Genomic DNA, 18,574 nt, shown 5'->3' on the forward strand with positions numbered 1-18,574 from the left:
TTTAACTAGACATTATTCCTTTGTTCCTAGACCTTTGGGCTTTTAAGAGCTAAGTGAATAATGATCAATTTGCTGTCAATTCAAAAGGTATTTTCTGTAAAACACAATCAGAATCACTGTAGGTGGCAATCAATTATCTGACCTAACAGTGCACTTCAATTTGCATCAACAATTTCAGCCGTGAACAGTCATGCATGACAAACCTATTCACACAGCCAAAGTAAGACAGTAAGGATAAGCACGGAATATTCTTATGAAGCCTAATAGTCAGATTTGAGTAACGTCCCTAAAATTGGAAATAATATGAAGTGTGAGATACGTGAAAATCAGGAAAGACTGCAGAGTTGCTATAAATTAGAACTTGAAATTCAGGGAAGTTCCTTTGGCTTTGTTTTAGTTTTTTTCCCTGTTGCTCCAGCACCCTCTGCTGCCGACAGACAGAACAGCGAGTGCTGTTTGTGGATTCAACAGAGCGGGTCTCTCCATTTGAACTTCAAGGACAAGTGCTTCTAATAAAGAACCAGTAAATAAAACAGACTACACAAGGTTTCTAGAGAATTTTAAACCCAGCATTAGGCAGACGATTTTAGAAACAATGTGTTACTAACAGGAACAAGCAACAAAACAGGAGAAAGAGTTCTCAATATCTGTACTTCTATTTTCTGGCAATTTCTTTGGTTTTGCTAAAATTCACTATTCAAGCAAAAGTAGAAGGTTTTATAAAATTTCAATGCATGTGACAAAAAAAATACCTCATCCCTTTAGCCACCTCTCCCTTTTTAAGAAAGGACTATCCCAAACCACTACATATTTCCTTACATAGAAGCATTACCTTCAGCAGAGCCTGACTGAATCTTCTCATTACATTTAGGTACATTTCGTGAGTCTTTGGGTCCCTCTGCTGAGTGTCTTGGTCTTCACACTCCACTATTACATACCTATAGTATAAAAACAATCCAAGTTAAGCTGTACTTCTGTGCTACATGATTTGAGTGAAACATATTAGCCCTGTATTATAGACCAGGAACTAAAAATAAGTCAATCTTTGATGAGATCTGTAGCTCAACCAATAGGTGAACGGTTCAAAAATTGCATAGTCCCAAATTCTGACTTAGATCAGGAGAGCTGAGGATTAAAGTTCTTGAGGTATTTGACTCACAGGGAGGTGTCATCACTCAAACAGGAGAAGTCAGAGATCCAAACCATATGAACACTCCAAACAAGCAGAACAGAGAGGAGCAAGCTGTTCACTGTGCCATTATTACCCTCCACATAATACAGTGTTTGCAAACTTGCTATTCAAGAACTCCTGCAAACCCAAGGACAATCTCACCCTACCTGTTCCCGATTTTACCATTAGTAATGGTGGAAGAGAAGGAATTGTCTCTAAGGCAGTTCTACAAAACCCACACTCCAAAGTTTCCATTTCTACAATTATTAATGAGGTACAAGATTTTATCAGTGTAATTTGGGACAGTTATACTGAAAATCTGTGTTGATGTTAAGCAGTCATTTAGCATGCTTTTGTGCTTATTTCTATTTGCAGTACTGACAACCAAAAAGTAGCTATGCATTGAAGGTCTTTCTTTTTGATGAATGTATCACCTGGTACTGTGCAGTAAAAACAGATAATAAACATATAATAACAGTAAAAACATATAACAGACACTATTTAAAAAAGAAAGACATTAGCAAGTCAGTTGATTTGCAAACACTGCATTTGATTTAAAAGGGACTCGTTCAATAAACTGACACATTCAAGAAACACTCGAACTTTGCACTGACACAGCTGGAATTAGCCCTTCCTTACTTGTGCAGAATCTCTTTGTCACTGAATGACTGTGGGACAAGATTAGAGGTCTGGCACATGCAGCTGAAGAGATTTGACTAGTCTTATTTATAAATACACAATATATTACATACATTAAGGCATATGTAACTTATTTCATGTGTCCTATCTCAAGAAACCTGCAATTAAAGATTCCTTCTAGGACTTCATTAATATACTTTTATACACTGTTCTCTCATGAATATGTGTACAAAAACAAGTCCATATTTACAAAGTTTGTGCACCCAAACTTCAAGGAAAAGGGGAGATAATGACTTGAAATGTCGTTTTCATCTTCATTAGTTAAGAAGCCCATAGCAGTTACTCAAAGCTATCTTGAAACAAGGAGTAAGAGTAATGCTTCATACTTGAATCGGTGTCTTATATGTGCAAAGAGGAGACAGAAAAAGCAGAAGCACTGACTTCTGAGGGTGCTGTTAAAGGACAGAATAGCTTTACAATGACAAGTGAATGAGCAAAAGGTTTGATTTTCAAGGGTTACTGTACTTTTTTCATTGATTATTTTAGGTTCATGCTGTGTCTAGATAGTTGAAACATATAACTGATCAGCAGCCATGAGGATTTATGGCTATGTCAGCTCAAACAGTGGCTGCGTATTTTGTCACTGAGAAATTGAGATGTCTGGAAAGAAAACAAAGAATAAATTGACTAGGGGTTTTGCTTTGCTGTGTTTTTTTGTTTTGTTGAATTTTTTTCCAAGTCATAAGTCAAAAACTTCAGAGTTATGGATGTTTGAACTTTCTGTAGCCTGAATGTCTGAGCTGTTGTCAGAATTTAAGTGAACAGTTTCAACATGATTGAAATATGGTAACATACCAACACTTATCTTAATGAAGACTATTTGATTAGGTCAAGCACTTGGTTTCTACTCACATCAATTCATGCTGCAATTATTTTAATAATTTAAATTTAATATCACCTTTTCCTCAAGCCAAACATTATCTTTAGCCACAGCCACAGAACTAATCACTGTTAGCAAGGGTACCTAAGTCATGCACTGAAATGTCTTAAAATTCAAGCTAGTAAAAAAATAATGAAATAATAAAAGTTAGAAATTACATTTATAAATGGAGTCTTTCTCAGGATAGGTTACAGAATTCTTGTAAGAACTGTGCTATGTTTACATCACCTATCACACTTCATTCCCTATCACAGCTTCTCTAACATTAATGTTCTTAGTACATTACCAAAGGATCATGTGTATTAGTATTTAATTATTAGATGCAGCAACAAAGGATACAAATGGAAATTGTTTGACTTGGGTTTAGCCACGCAAAAGGCACTTAAGCTCTTGATTTTAAAATACAAGTAAATAGTTGTGTGCTGTGTATATACAGATATATGTACATTAATATACACACACTCACATGGCACAGCTCTATTCATCTCAGCTTTCTTCAAATGAGGTGATTCCTATCCGCAAATGCTTACTCAGAAGGCTTTCAGACAACTATTTTAGATATCTAATTTAATTCTTAAACCAGAGAGGTGACACAAGATCCTTAGCTAACTAATCCTCCTTCTCAACTGCCCAGATGAAGCATTTACAACCAAAGTTTCCCCTCAGAAAGCACATATGTGCAATGACATTTTGTTTGTGCTTATGACATAACCAAAAACGGAACCCCCAAAAAATTAGAACAAAAAAATTAGTGCTTTATGAACCTTCATAAAATACATTCATGATTAATACTCAAGTGCATAACTTCAATGTTCTACCCAACACTGTCAAAACTATAAACACAAAACAAATAGAAAAGCAGAGTGGAAGATGAACTGTATCTTCTCCATGACACAATGAACAATTTGAATGACAACTTACAGGCTGTAGTTGGGCTGTTTTTTGTAACCCTGTACTTAATGACCTAGACATAACCTTTCTCTGTCTAACAGTGAAGCATATTTGTGCATTTTAAAAATATCCTTTCAATAATTATTATGTTCAAATGCATATTATTTTAAATATACTATTTCACCCCAACAGAAATTGAGGTTCTGAAGTTCTCTAGTCAGGTCATCTTTTCCTGAGCATCCTTCTAGGCATTACACTTTGATTTCACTTACATATTGATACAGTCTGAATAAACCATTTCTAACGTACCAGTACAAGTAGTTTGCCAAAGTGGAATTTTTGCATGCTCGTGATATCAAGAAAGTGCAAAGGTCTTGCTGGAGGGATATAAGAAGAGCAAAATTAAGTTATGAAGATGTCTAAGCACCTGAGAGTGACAAACTTTAGAAACAAATCCAAATCAACATAACAAAGTTTTGAGAGATATATTCCCTTATAAAATCAGAATCTAATTGAACCTCGTATTTAAATATTAGTTTTAATATTACTTCAAATACATCAACACCATTAGAAGAAAAAATAAGTCTGCTGCTCCAGTTAACGCATTTACCAACATATCAAGAGTACATGATGCTCCCTAAAAATAAACATTTAATGTAAGTTTCTGTTTATATGTTACTTTCCTCTTATGCAATTATCTCTTGCTGTAAAATTCAATACCAAAATTGGTTTCCTACCCTGTTTTGTAACCAGAGAATCTAAAAATCTTGAAGACATTCTAAGTTTTAAGAAAAAAAAATGTAGAGGCTACACAGCATTTAGTTGCTTCTTTAAGGTTTAATATTTCAACTAACAAGAAATTTGTGTATCTTTACTGATATGCTCAATTTTAAGCTTATTTTCATTCAATACTGAGAGTCAAATCGGAAGATTTGCAAAAGGGGATAGATCTTTAGTTCAAAGGCCAATTAATCTGCATATTGTAATAAAACTAGATTCCCTCCAACTGTTTATAACTTCTGTTTTTCCCTCCCTCCAGTCCCATTTCTATTACTCTTCTCATACTGTGGCATAAACTAAATATAATCCTTTGCAGAAATAAATCAACAGTGTCTCACTCAGGTTCAAAAAAGATGATATGCCAAGGAATATGGAAACAGGAAGAACAGATTACAGAGATTAAAACATTTGTGTAACTGTTTTCCATTAAAAACACCTGCTTTAAAACACCTTAAGCGCATGTAGTTGCCTATGTCTGATGTGATAGCTTTTGCAGCAATTTTGTCCTTCAAAGAAGGGAATTTTATGAAAAATTCAATGCCTAGTTCCCTAGTTTTGAGTAGTATGACAACACATACAAATAGATGGCCTGTAAAAAAAATTCAGTTAAGCTATTGCTATTTTCTTAGCATTAAGTTTACCTTTACATTCTTTGGGCACTTTAAATATCCAGCATGACACAGGAGAAAGACCAAAACATTCATTAAAAGCTAGAAACAGCAAGAGGTCACTAAAAAAGTATCAAAAATACAAGGTAAATCTGACTTACATCAAGGTTTTCATTTTCTGCAAGCTCTTTTGTCTTAGATGTAAGAGGTGGTGAGGAGACAGGTGGAATGGGACTCATGATCTGGGAACTGCAAAAGGAAAGCACGTAATTGGCATGATTCGAAGTTCTTGCTTGGGGGCCAGGGAGCGTGCATGGAAATACTGATTTTCACTTCAACAGCATATACATTCAGAGAACTGGAAGAGAAGTAAGTCTGAAGGTACCATGCCAACCCTGTTTCAGAATAAATTGCTAAACAGCAACTTTGACAGCTGCAGTTCCTGAAAACAGCAAAAATCTGTGCATGGATGGCTATACAGTTTACGGCTGTGAAGGACATTCACTTACATCAAACTTTGCATTTTGTTTCATCTTCTATACAAAATCAGCAGACACAGATAGGAATTTAACAGATCTGCATTTTCAGGAGAAGCTTTTTTCTAATGTGCTTAAGATGAAACTGCTAATACACAACACCTGCAAGCACTTGTCTTTGGAATGCAACTATACACAACAGAGTAGACAAACGCAGTATTTGCAAGGCAAAATTTTCAGACTGTTAACTTACCTGAAAGGAAGTAATCAAACAGCTCTACTAATGTCTAAGTATCATTGCAGCCTCAAAATACACCACACATTCCAGAACACCCACTCTACAGCTTTACAGCAAGAGCAATGAGAAAGTATAGAATTGTAACACAAAAAATATACCCTAATGTAATATACCTTACCATGCAAGTGGTAAGAAGCTTAAAACTAAAAATGCTGGCAATTTGTAAAAAGTATTCACGGGAGACTTTGGTTAATCAAGTTGCTTTGCACTTTGCTTAATACATTATTAATTAGATATCTCAGTCTTCCTTTTGGATTCCTGCAAGAACAAGAAGTGATTCCCCAGCTCTCTCCCTACATCATCTTTTGCAGGAACTGGATGAAAGTTCTTTCCATTTCAGACTGACTGGACTTTAATATTCTGTGATGAAAGTAAAAAGTGGAGCCTCTCAGAACTCCACTGAAGGCACCCTAACTTTTCCAAGGACCGAAGGAATCAACAAGAGTGTTTTTCCTGCTCTCCAGGTGTTGTCTTCCTTTTTGCAGTGAAGTCAAAATCCACAAATTCAAGACTAAGAATGTTTGCTCTCTAAACTATCTGTAATCAGGAAACACATTTTGTGAATTCTCAGGGGTTAATTTTCTTTTTCTGTCACTGCTTCAGATTATAAAATAATGTACTGAACATGCAAAGATTCCTAAAAAGAAGAAAGAATTTGATGGCTTAGAATGTTACATGTTTCTGCTTTTCTGCTGGAAGCCTAAGCTTCTTACCTGTCTATTTCTGCAGCATTAGTTCCAGATGTTGACATAGTTTCTGACATTGAACCTTGACTGTCCCTTTTGCTAGGCTCTAGTCCATTCTTTATGTCATCAAAGTTTTCATATTTCAGTGCCTGGACTAACTGTAGCAGGTACATCAGCAAATCCTATGGAGGGAAAAAAAAAGAATTAAGGGTGTCACTCAAAGCAAACTAGAATTCCATTATGTTTTCAAAATTCTGATTTATGGAAAAACTTGATTGAGCGACCTATAACAATATGGAAACTGAGGTCTCCCTAACAATATACAGTAGAAAAAACTGGTGTTGAATGCAGTGGGACTCCCAAAAGATTTGAATTATCATATGTCATGGGTTCACCTAGGTGGGCCTAGATTTGGGCTCTGAAGTTTGGATTAGGCCGAAGCTGTCAGCTGGCGTGACCTGGGCTGAGCTAACAGCTGACCTCTTCTAGCCAGTAACTTTGTATTCCATACCACATTGTGACATCATCTCCAGGGAAGTGGGAACCAGTGTGGGAGTGGTTAAGTCAGTGGCTTCTCAGCCTTCCTCTTGGGAGGACGCACGATGCTGTCCCAGGGGGGATGGAGAGGACCAGGCCCATCACTGGCTCACAGGGTACCTCAGGAAAGTAAAATGTGTTGTTCTGGGTCTCTCCTTTCTGCTTGGGTTTGTCTCCCTGGGGAGTGAGCTTCTTCTTAAGTGGTGTGTAGTTGGGACAGTAGAATTTGTGTGTTCGTTAAGAAGTTGAGGTGGGGAACTTGTTGTTGTAGACTTGTGTGAGTGTATATTTGTACTCTCTTCTAATTGTCTCTTTCTTTCTGTGAAAAATATATGTAGATTTAGTATAAATGCAGTTTGAAGTGTTTTTTTTTTCTTTCCCCTCTCTTTTCCTCCCTTTCCCTGGTGTTAGGAGGGAGGCTTTTCTCTCTGTGCTTGGGGGGGTTGGCAGTTGCTTATCTCAAACCAAGACAGTTAATGGTGCCGAAACCCGGGAGCGACGGAGGACCTTGGCAGGTGTCCCAGAATCTTGGCAGGCTTCCCGGGAGGATTGTTGTAGAAACATAGATTGATAAGTGCCTTGTTTAAGTACATCCAGAACAGAAAATGTAAACAACTCTCCCTTGCTGTTGAATGCTCATTTTCACTGTTTCACTGTCTTTGTGAGTTCAAACAGCTCGACTGGTGCCTGATGTGACTGTAGCCACTGCAGAAAAGAGAGGCCCATGTAAGCTGTTCGTGTGTGGCAAGACACGGCTGTTTGAGTTGAATCCCTGAGGACTCATCATGTGAATGCTGATGTGCCCAGGAGCTGATGAGGAGCATCTCACCTGGACTGGCATGGGGAGGAGGTGTTCCTGGCTCGATGGGCCCATGGTGCCTCAGGCCACCTCCAGGTGGATAAAGTCGAGGGGTGGATTTAACCGTGAACACTATTCTTAAGGTTATCCACAGTTGTGAAGCGTGTTTGCCATTGTGAGACCCCAGTGAACGAGGAAAAGAGGAGCTACGGAACCCCCTGCAGAGAACCCTACAGATGCGGCACCCGGAACCAGCGCCCGCAGTGCTGAGCGACCCACAGGAGCCAGAGTATCGCTGGCGGGGCTGCCGCCAGGGCTGCGAGCGAGCCGGGGGAGGCCGCGAGCCGTGAGAGGCTGTGAGCCGTGAGAGGCTGCAAGCCATGAGAGGCCATGAGCTGTGAGAGGCCATGAGCCGTGAGAGGCCACGAGCCGTGAGAGGCCACGAGCCATGAGAGGCTGCGAGCCATGAGAGGCTGTGAGCCGAGCCAGGGCTGCGAGCGAGCCAGGGCTGGCGAGCCGTCGGGGCTGCTTCTGCCTCTGCTGCTTGCTTGTGCTGCTGTCGGGGCTGCTTCCGAGGCTGCCAAAGCTGTTAGGACTGCTGCTAAGGGGGATGGGTCACATGGTGAACTGTAGTACTTCTGTGTGACCGAGGAGAAACACATGAAGAGAAGCCTGTGTAAGCTGTTGATGTGTAGTGGGACACTGTGGTTTGAGTTGAATCTTTGAAAACCCGTCGTGTGAGTGTTGATGTGCCCAAGAGCCGAGCCGATGAAGAACATCACACCCTGGACTGGCTGGGGGAGGGTTGTTCCTGGCTCAATGGGCCTATGATGCCTCAGACCACCTGTAGGTGGATGAGGCCAAGGGGTGGATTCGACTGTGAACACTATTCTAACCCCAGTGGGAAACTAGAGACTCCTGAGGAGAGGATGGTAACCCTAGTAAAAGACATGAATCATCAGATAAGATGACCTGAGTTGAACTGCTTTGTTCCTGTCTGAAATATCTACCCCATCCTAATGGACTCTTAGCCACATTATGGAGGGGTGGAAAACAGCCCTGGAACAATACAGTGTTTAAGCATGAGAACCTAAGAAATGAGTGACATAATATGGTATGGAATAAGGGGTGGAGAATGTCATGGGTTCACCTAGGTGGGCCTAGATTTGGGCTCTGAAGTTTGGATTAGGCCGAAGCTGTCAGCTGGCGTGACCTGGGCTGAGCTAACAGCTGACCTCTTCTAGCCAGTAACTTTGTATTCCATACCACATTGTGACATCATCTCCAGGGAAGTGGGAACCAGTGTGGGAGTGGTTAAGTCAGTGGCTTCTCAGCCTTCCTCTTGGGAGGATGCACGATGCTGTCCCAGGGGGGATGGAGAGGACCAGGCCCACCACTGGCTCACAGGGTACCTCAGGAAAGTAAAATGTGTTGTTCTGGGTCTCTCCTTTCTGCTTGGGTTTGTCTCCCTGGGGAGTGAGCTTCTTCTTAAGTGGTGTGTAGTTGGGACAGTAGAATTTGTGTGTTCGTTAAGAAGTTGAGGTGGGGAACTTGTTGTTGTAGACTTGTGTGAGTGTATATTTGTACTCTCTTCTAATTGTCTCTTTCTTTCTGTGAAAAATATATGTAGATTTAGTATAAATGCAGTTTGAAGTGTTTTTTTTTCTTTCCCCTCTCTTTTCCTCCCTTTCCCTGGTGTTAGGAGGGAGGCTTTTCTCTCTGTGCTTGGGGGGGTTGGCAGTTGCTTATCTCAAACCAAGACATCATACTACTGTTTTTAGTCACTCAAAGACAGTCAGTGCTAATTTAGTGAATATTTCAATGCAATTACTACTTTAAAATTCTCTTTAGCTAAATTGCCCAACTTGCTCTCAGCATTCACAAAATACCCCTTCCAGTTTGTGGCTCCCAAGAAGAAAATTCAAACAAACTCTGGGGTAGGGTATCAATAACTGAGATTCTCTCATCTCTTAGGGACTTTTTTTTTTTTTAATCCATTGTGTAACTGGGATCCAAAGAGAAACAGCTCGTATCTGGTTTCCTTTAGACTGAAGAACAGAATTTTAATCACTGGTTTAAAATGAACTGTTTGCTTTGTTTAGCTGTCTTCAAATACTTTGTAAAAGGTACATTTTTAAAGTCAAAGCAGTATGACTTTGGCTATTGAAGCAGGCTTGAAAAAATATATTTATGCTCTGTATTTTAAACTCTACCGATTGACAAGGATTTCAGTCACAGTAATACATTCAAACATGGCTTTGGTTTTTGTACTGTCAAAAGAAAATAAAATACATAAATCTTTAAGAATTAACAGATTACATTCTGTTACATGGGCTCAACTCACAAATCACAGCTTATCATATTCTAATCTGTATACAGTTAGAAACACCTTATTTCCATAGATGCTTTTCTGCTCATTTTCTTTAGCAGAAGAGTATGACAATATATTGTTTCAATTTACCAGGTGGATTTGTTGAAAATCTTTTAGTGGACTATTTACGTTCAGAGCACTTCCATGCAGGTTAACAATCAAAATTTATCATGGTTTCTGGGGAACACATAGGGCTGTTTTATCTTGTTTGACAAAACTAGCTATTACTGGCCCTTCATGCTAAGACAATTATCAATCAGTGACACTTAAAACGTGAAGACTCTGCTCCACAGAGAGCTTACAGTAAACAGCAACACAGCAAATTATTTTTTGTTTTCCTTCACTATTACTCCCTTAAATGCTTAAACAAGTAGCAAACATTTCAAATAGTCAGTAAGACCAGCTGACTTTTCCATGCATCCAGAGACCAGTGAATACCTCATCATCAGCCTGCTGAAGCCTGGCGACAGCATAGCGCCGAACTGTGGGGTTGGTGAAGTGGGATGACAGAAGTTCTAGGGAGTCTTCCACATCCATGGGCTTCCACTTGCCCAGCAGCTCCAGGGCTTGCTTTGCCTCTTGTGGTAGATCCCAGTTGACACATTTTAAGAATTTTGTTAGGGCCTGAGCAGAAAGGAATTGGACAATTTGTACGTAAAAAGTCAAGCTAAGGAAATTATTTCAAAAATTAATGTCACATTCAGGTAGAACACGATTTGGATTATATTTACATAAGCACAAACCTTTCTGATAACAAGTGATAATACAAAGTTGAGCTGTTTTAACATGTCCCAAAAAACAGCACCTGAGTTACCCAAGTAAAACATAAAGCCAGTTGTTACTGCTCTACCACAACTACCACTACATAAAAAATGCCCCCAGTGAGGGATTATTCAGTGATTTAATTTACTTTGGGGTTTTGGTGTGCTGCTAGTTACTCTGATAATGCTAACTCTTGTCTGAAAGTGATGAAGAAGGTCCTCTTCCATATTTTTTTTTCTGAAGAGCAAACTGGCAACATTGGTGTTTTAAGCTGACAGTCAGTGTTTGTACATCGACTACGGTATTAATAGCCAGTTCATAAGATTTAAAGAGGAAAAATTGCAGTCACTAATTTTTAAAGCAGTAACATTACAGAAAAAATAGAATAATCTTGACTAGCTTCTGAGACATTGAAGCTCTGTATCTCCACAAGGACAGGATGTTTTAGAATGACTGCCAGATGATGCACTTCTTGCACCAAGAAGTCTTATGCAAATAGTTCAAATCATTACTATATGATCTTCAAGGCCCCTTCCAACCCAAACCATTCTATGATTCAACTTACCTTCTCCTGATGAGTAAGGTAATATCTGAATTTCCAAACCAAATCCTGTTCCTCATACGTCAGCTGCTTTGTTGGTGGGTAACTCACTATGATCTATCAGATACATGGTCAGAAAGTGAGTTTAAAAAACTCAAACAGGCAAATAAGCAGAAAGTTAATGGAGTACTCTGTGACAAAGCATGACACTGACAACACACAGAAACAGCTAGGGGATAAAAAAGAAGCTTTCCAACAACACAAAGTTCTCATGCTATCATGGTGATGCTCCTTAGCTGCATGTTTGATTAAACTGAGAGTGCAGGCAAACATATACAGTTATTTTAAGACGACCATTCACACCTACATGGTATGTACCAAATATACATTCCTACCTACCTAAAACTGTTTTAAAAAAATGAGCAAGTATCTTCTGTTCCTTTCTGCATTGGGCCCTTCTAACTAAGCACTTGTAACAAACAGCACTTCATGGTTAATTGTTTCTTATAAACTGAAATTAACTTGACATCAATAAAATACATCATTACTAATAGTGTATTATTAAATATATTACAAACCTATCTAACAAAATTGCATTTACCCATCATTTCACTGACTTACATTAAGCTGATCTCGTGTAGTTGCATTTGGCTTCAGGTCATGATCAGAAGGTCCACTTCTTAAACTTCGAGCAAGCTTGTGATGTTTGCTTTCTACTAAGTTCTCCTAAATGCAGAGGGTCAGTCAGAGAAAATTACTACTGAAACAAAACCATCTAGTGAAGACCACCAGTCTCTTGGGAAATGCATGGCAGTTAAAATTCACATCTAAAACTACAGCGTCTTCCGACTTTTTTTTCCTTTTGCTCTACAAAAAACTGCTTTAATAATACATGAAGGTTCATTGGGAATTTTGAGGGTTTCTTTCAGCTTATGACTTCACACAGTTAACAAATCCTACCTTGCCTTCTGGTGAATTGCTGCAAAATGTAAGCATTTCAGTCAACACATCCGTGATTGACAGCACTCAAACGTGCTAGACAGTTCATAAACATCTTTTTAGGATGATGTTTGCAGCATAAAGCTTTGTATGCAAGAAAAACATCTCAAAAACTTGTCCCACTGTTAATACCATGTTAGCAACAGTAGGAGACACAATAGGAGCCACAGTGCCAACGAGATTTCAGCAGCCAAGGCAGTTTCCAGCATTGTCAGACTTGCTCTTGCAGTGTTAGATTACACAGTGCTCAAACAGTGTTGCCAGTACAAGCCCACTTACATTAAGGTTCCCAAAGCTGCCAATACCAGTTCCACTGAATTGGCATCCACAATAATGGAAATCTTTTCTAGAACTGTATTTAGGCACTGTCTACATGGAAGACAACATACAAGAGAGTGTAGGGAGAAAGTATTTTAACAGATGAAGTGACCAATGGTTACTGCACCAGCCTCTAAATTCTATTTTTCTCTTCTTCAGCTGTCTCTTACCTTATATTCCCACCCTCTGACCTCTTTTGCCAACAGTGCCCCTTCTCTGCTTTCCTACATCTCAGAAGCAAGCTCATTAGGTATGGAAAGGAGCAGATAACATAACAATTAAATCAATTCTTTTATTTTAATACAGCAACAGAAATAGGAAAAAGATTAAAAATTCAAACCCACTGACATTTCTCAATTGGTCAAATACATCTTTCCACTGGAATTTTAAAATATTTAAGACATCAAGCTTTCATCTGTTTATGAAAAGTTCAGCAACAACTCTGTAAAACAGAGGGCATTACATGAAGTATGCTTACCATAGACATTTGAGGATCTGGAATCTTAACAATTTCAGAACTTGTTAAAATTGGAGATGACTCATCACCATCCTGAATAACAAAAAGTTAAAGACATATTACACATCTCAAGTTTTATAAAAAACCCCATATATCCTATTAGTGTGTTGTGACTTGTACTACAATGAAAGAATGATGCAACTGCACCTTACTGACTTCTGACAGTTATAAAGGGAAAAAAGAAAATAAAAGATGAATCATTTTTCTTTTAAGTTTTTCCCAGATTACAAACATTGTGGCAAGAAAAATAGAAGTTCAACCGAGGAGATACAGTTTGGCCACTCACCACCATGTGCTGGCATCACAGATGAGCAGAAAACTTTGCCATTATCATTACAGGTATTTTTTGGAAGCACAAAGAGCCACCAAACCAGGCTCTGTATTTCCACCAAAACTAAATTATCTCCTAGAAATAACCACCATGTTGCTGAAAAAAAATCTCCTAAAAAGTTCAACACAGACAAATTTAGGAAGATTAACATGTACCTATCTGCCAGGGGTTCCACATGCTTTCCTCAGGTGGGTCTAACCTGTGCTAGATAAATGAGGGAAGTGAGAAGCTAAAAGATTCCTGTCTGAACTAGGCAAAAGAAAAAGAAATTAAAAGCCTGCCACCACATGACAAACCCACCAACTCTGTTTGTCAGCATCAGGTTATCACAGCAGTGTGGTTTTGGGCTTTAGAATCTTAGAAGTGTAACTAAGCATTAATTGCCATGAGCTACAAAACAACATTCATTCAAAAGACAATGCAAAATAGTAAAACAGAAAACAAGACAACACCAGCATAATGTGTGCTATGATCTATTTATATGTAGTTTGTTCTCATTTTCCTTGCTGTAAATTTCAGCCTAGAACAAGTTTTTTGATATATCAACATTTCCCTCGGTAACATTAGCTTTGAAGTAACCTGCTCAGATTTCTCTCTGCCCCCATCTTTGCTTTTTGTCTTTTCCGAATCACATATGCACACCTCTTGGGATGGCTTTGCTTCTGTAATTTTCAAAGGTAACTTTCAAAGGAGGGGTTTGTTTCAAGGGGAAGAAAAGAAGCATTCATCACCAACAAGAAACATGAGTTAAAACTGCCATTAGCCTTCCAGGAGAAACATTTTTTCTCCAACTACATAAATTGTGTGTTGCTGACTATAGTAAATATCTCCTATTATTAGAATGCACGTTCAGAAAGACACTTGTATTACATTTCTCAGTGTACTATGCCTTTCTGAAATTAACAATTTTACAGCTGAAATAAAAGCAGTAAGAACACAGACCTCCTTGGTATCTAAGGGAAATGAACACACAATCTGGTGATGGTCCCAGAACACTGCTTTTCCAATTAGTCTTTAAAAAAAAAGCACACATGCAAACATTGAAGAGCACCAAGATGACATTTACTTACAGTTTCTCTGCTCGGAAGGCATACTTCCTAAATAGTGAACTTAGCTTTGACCTAACTGCATAGAATTAACAGTATTTCCAAAGTATTTCTGTTAAAACAAAGTATTGCTGCAACACTGTAACAGCAGACTGAACTGAGCTGGAGCCAGTGACAGATCAACATTCATATCTTACTAAACCTGTGCCATCTCTTCAGATAGAATGTTCTGATCATGTTAATGTAGTTTTACAAGGTCAAGTTTATAAAAAGAAACAACAAAATTGCTGGGGGTGGGAAATCCTAAACATCATAAACACCTCAGATAACAAGAGGCAACAGACTGATTTCTATTACCTTAATCTTTATCTTCCAATTCAAAACCATAAAAAGGCTGCAATCTGACCTTTACAGAATACCAAAGGATTCCAGTGCCCCAGTGACAGGTTTCTACTCTGTTTAAAACCTTCCCATAAAAATCCCTTATGAGAAACTTGACACAGGGTTGGATTCAGTAGCAACTAACAAGCATTCAACTCCTTTAACATCCATGTCCCATATGGATTCTCTAGGGATAAGAAGTAATAACACCCATACTATTACATCCTTCCTTAAGTGAAAAAAATCAGATACTTGAACTGTAAAAGGAAAGCTTTCAGGATGGTAAAAGTGGAACACTTACCCCACAATCAGAAGTCTATGACAGCTATTAATAACTCAGAACTCACCAGGATGAGAATGACAAAAGAAGTATTGTCTAAAGTTTGCTTACTTGCAAAACTAAAAAGTTGTGCTAAGCCTTCCAGTGCCTCATGTCCAAGTGCTAATAACATCCTTTAAAAATAAAATTGGGTATTTTTTTTGCCAAGATTAGTGTTAAAAAATGATTTCTACATTCATTGCTGGCATCTCTTTTTGAACTTTTCAAAAGAACAATTACAATGACAGCTCTTTAAACTCCTTAAATACAGTTATATTATGCTGAACAGCAAACCTGAAAAGCTTTAGGCTCTTAGGTCAAGCACCAGGAAAACTGTTCCCAGTGTTTCATTGCATAACAGAAAATAACCTTGGCCAAAGGCTATAAAATTACATTTTATCAAGGATTTGTGGGACAAGTAACTGTGTCAGGAGTTAACATTTTGCAAAACTTTTTCATGAAAACCTCAGGAAGGCAAAGTTACATTAATTTCCTTGTGAAGGTGCCAACTGTTCAACTACCCATCCCCCTGACTGGGTTAATACACAGCTCCAACTCTGTCGTACCTGGAAAGCATCACTTGCAGCACAACCCTAACCATACAAACTTGTAAACCATAACAAACATAAACCATACCAGTGCCTAAATTATCACTTCAATTTGGTCAGGTATGTGCTTTTGAAGTGTCTGTCCTGTCATCCTCATGTAGTGAGCTTTAGTTAATGTCATGGAAGCCTTAGAAATCCCTGACATTCTCCAGCTGCCAACTGCCATCCAGCCCTTGGGACATGATGAAAGCCAGTCCTGAGCAAGAGAACACAGTGCAGACTCTTGGCCTTCAGCAACCTGTTCACCCCATGAATCTGCTTCTCTAGGCTGCATCACTCCCCAAAACAGTGAAACATGAGGTGATCTCCTCTTCTGCCACCAGGAAACAAAAGCAACATCAACACTAAACACCACTAATTTGCTTTAAACTGCTGTGTTACAGAGCTTTAAAGGTATTTCACTACATTAAGGTCAGTACGTGTGATTTTATATAAATACAAGAGCTCCATCTAAGACAGTTCACAAACTCCACAGTTTTCCAAACCAGCAACATTCTTCTGTACTTGCCTGAAAATCAGTTTTGCAACATCGATAAATAAGGAGGTTCTATTTATCTTATTCTTTAACCAAAACATCACTTCAAGAAAGAGCAATGAGATTCAACTTCTCTCACACAAAAAGGACAATCAATGCAGACACTACTTCTTCTTTCTTTAAATACATGAAAAATTCTCTGATAATCAACTTTTTTTCTTTGTTTTTAATAAACTGGATGAAGTAGTACAATCATTTATTCAAACACAAGTTTCACTTGAAACCTGTGTAAAGACACATTAATGATAAATGCAGGTGTTACTTGCTCTTGGTAAGTCACACTGAATTTCAGCCTAAGTGGAGAATCAGAAGAGATTTCTCATTACTAGCAGACTCTATCCCTCACATCTTGAATGCTGTATTAAAATGAAGTCAATAGAGAACATGGAAAGAGACACTGCCACTTCACTTCATTTTAATTGAATGTCGAGTCAAAGAATCTCAAATTCTATCAGCCACTGTTTAACAGGCTAGTTCTTCCTAAACACTTGAAAACAAATATATCAACAAAACTGTGACAAGTAATCTCCACTTTGACTATCGGTCACAGGCAGGTGACAACAGAACCTACTTTCATTATGCTCGGTGCAGTGGATTGGTGATGCTCTATACATACACTGCAGGCTGTAATTGGAAGCCTGACAAAACTGAGAAAACAGGCACTAATTTATGTACCATTTCCTACTGCTGTCAGGAAAGGGTCAAGAACTTGCTGAAAAGCTACTTGATAACAACAAATCCCTCAAACTGCAGTTAGTTATAGCTCTAATATGTACTATTACACATTCAATTACTGCATTTCTGCAAGAGCAACCAATTCCAAGTTACTGTTCCATGCACTTTTAACACGCTTCAGAAACATTTGTTAAAAGAAAGATGCACACTCAAAGTCTGAATCGCCCTTCCTGCATCTTGCACATCTGTAAAACTACAATGACGAAAAATAAAGGAAAAACTCAAGTGTGTAAATCAGGAATACATATGTATGTGTACATACATACATATATTATATATTCATATTGGGGCGGTCCTGTGGTGTAATGGAGAGCACTCTGGACCCCAAATCCAAAGGTCGCAAGTTCAAGTCTCAGTGGAGACCATCCCCTAGCAGTTAAATGCCTCCCTGCCATCCAGATGCTCAGCAGGGTCAGCCCCGGTCAGTACCGGGTGCTGTGACAGTCCCAAAGACTTCACTGTCACTGTCCAAGATCACTCGGCCGTGGCAGATGAACCTTAGGTATTAAAGGATGGGGCTGGTTTCATGTACGCTCTGCCTCACCTAAAAAATCCACTGAGCAGGCTGGAAGGGCACACCCAGGTGGGGAGAGCCCTTCCCAAATCTGCGTTCACCAAGTTAGGCCATACATTCATATTCACATATATATACACATATCTATATGGCTAGGCTTTGTGAACAAAGATTTGGGAAGGGCTCTCCCCACGTGGGTGTGTCCTTCAACTCTGTGCAGTGGATTCTTTAGGTGAGGCACAGTGTGCGCAGAACTGGCCCCACCCTTTAACTCCTAAGGTTCATCTACCATGGCCAAGAGAGCTTGGACAGTGACAGTGAAGTCCTCAGGACTGGAACCTACAGCCCCCGGTATTCCCAGGAGTTCTCCCATCCAAGTACTAACCAGGGCTGACCCTGCTTAGCTTCTGAGATCTGATGGGGCCGGGTGTCAGGGAGGCATTTTACTGCCCTGTATTCTGCATTGGTGAGGCCACACCTTGGGTGTTGTGTTCAGTTCTGGGCCCCTCAGTTCAGGAAAGATATTGAGGAGCTGGAGCAGGGCCAGAGAAGAGCAATGAGGCTGGAGAAGGGACTGGAGCACAAGTGCTGTGGGGAGAGGCTGAGGGAGCTGGGGGTGTTTAGCCCGGATAAGAGGAGGCTCAGAGGTGACCTCAGCACTGTCTAGTACTACCTGAAGGGAAGTTCTAGCCAGGTAGGGGTTGGTCTCTTCTCCCAGGCACTCAGCAATAGGACAAGGGGACACGGGCTTAAGCTCTGCCAGGGGATATTT

General features: G+C 39.3%; 1 protein-coding gene across 2 annotated transcripts in view; it reads right to left on the minus strand.

Moving 5' to 3' along the window:
- The window catches only part of PIK3C3 (phosphatidylinositol 3-kinase catalytic subunit type 3), a 69,579-nt gene that overhangs the window by 37,451 nt on the left and 13,554 nt on the right, over positions 1-18,574 (minus strand). For both annotated transcript variants that reach the window (XM_071580841.1, XM_071580842.1), the window contains exons 7-14: positions 13,295-13,366; positions 12,121-12,225; positions 11,524-11,616; positions 10,635-10,820; positions 6,517-6,671; positions 5,191-5,278; positions 3,951-4,018; positions 833-938 (exon numbers count right to left, since the gene is read on the minus strand). In XM_071580841.1, the coding sequence (XP_071436942.1) occupies positions 833-938; positions 3,951-4,018; positions 5,191-5,278; positions 6,517-6,671; positions 10,635-10,820; positions 11,524-11,616; positions 12,121-12,225; positions 13,295-13,366 (873 nt within the window). The remainder of the gene's footprint in view (positions 1-832; positions 939-3,950; positions 4,019-5,190; positions 5,279-6,516; positions 6,672-10,634; positions 10,821-11,523; positions 11,617-12,120; positions 12,226-13,294; positions 13,367-18,574) is intronic.

This window comes from Pithys albifrons, chromosome Z, assembly GCF_047495875.1.
Source record: "Pithys albifrons albifrons isolate INPA30051 chromosome Z, PitAlb_v1, whole genome shotgun sequence".
Classification (NCBI taxonomy): domain Eukaryota; kingdom Metazoa; phylum Chordata; class Aves; order Passeriformes; family Thamnophilidae; genus Pithys; species Pithys albifrons.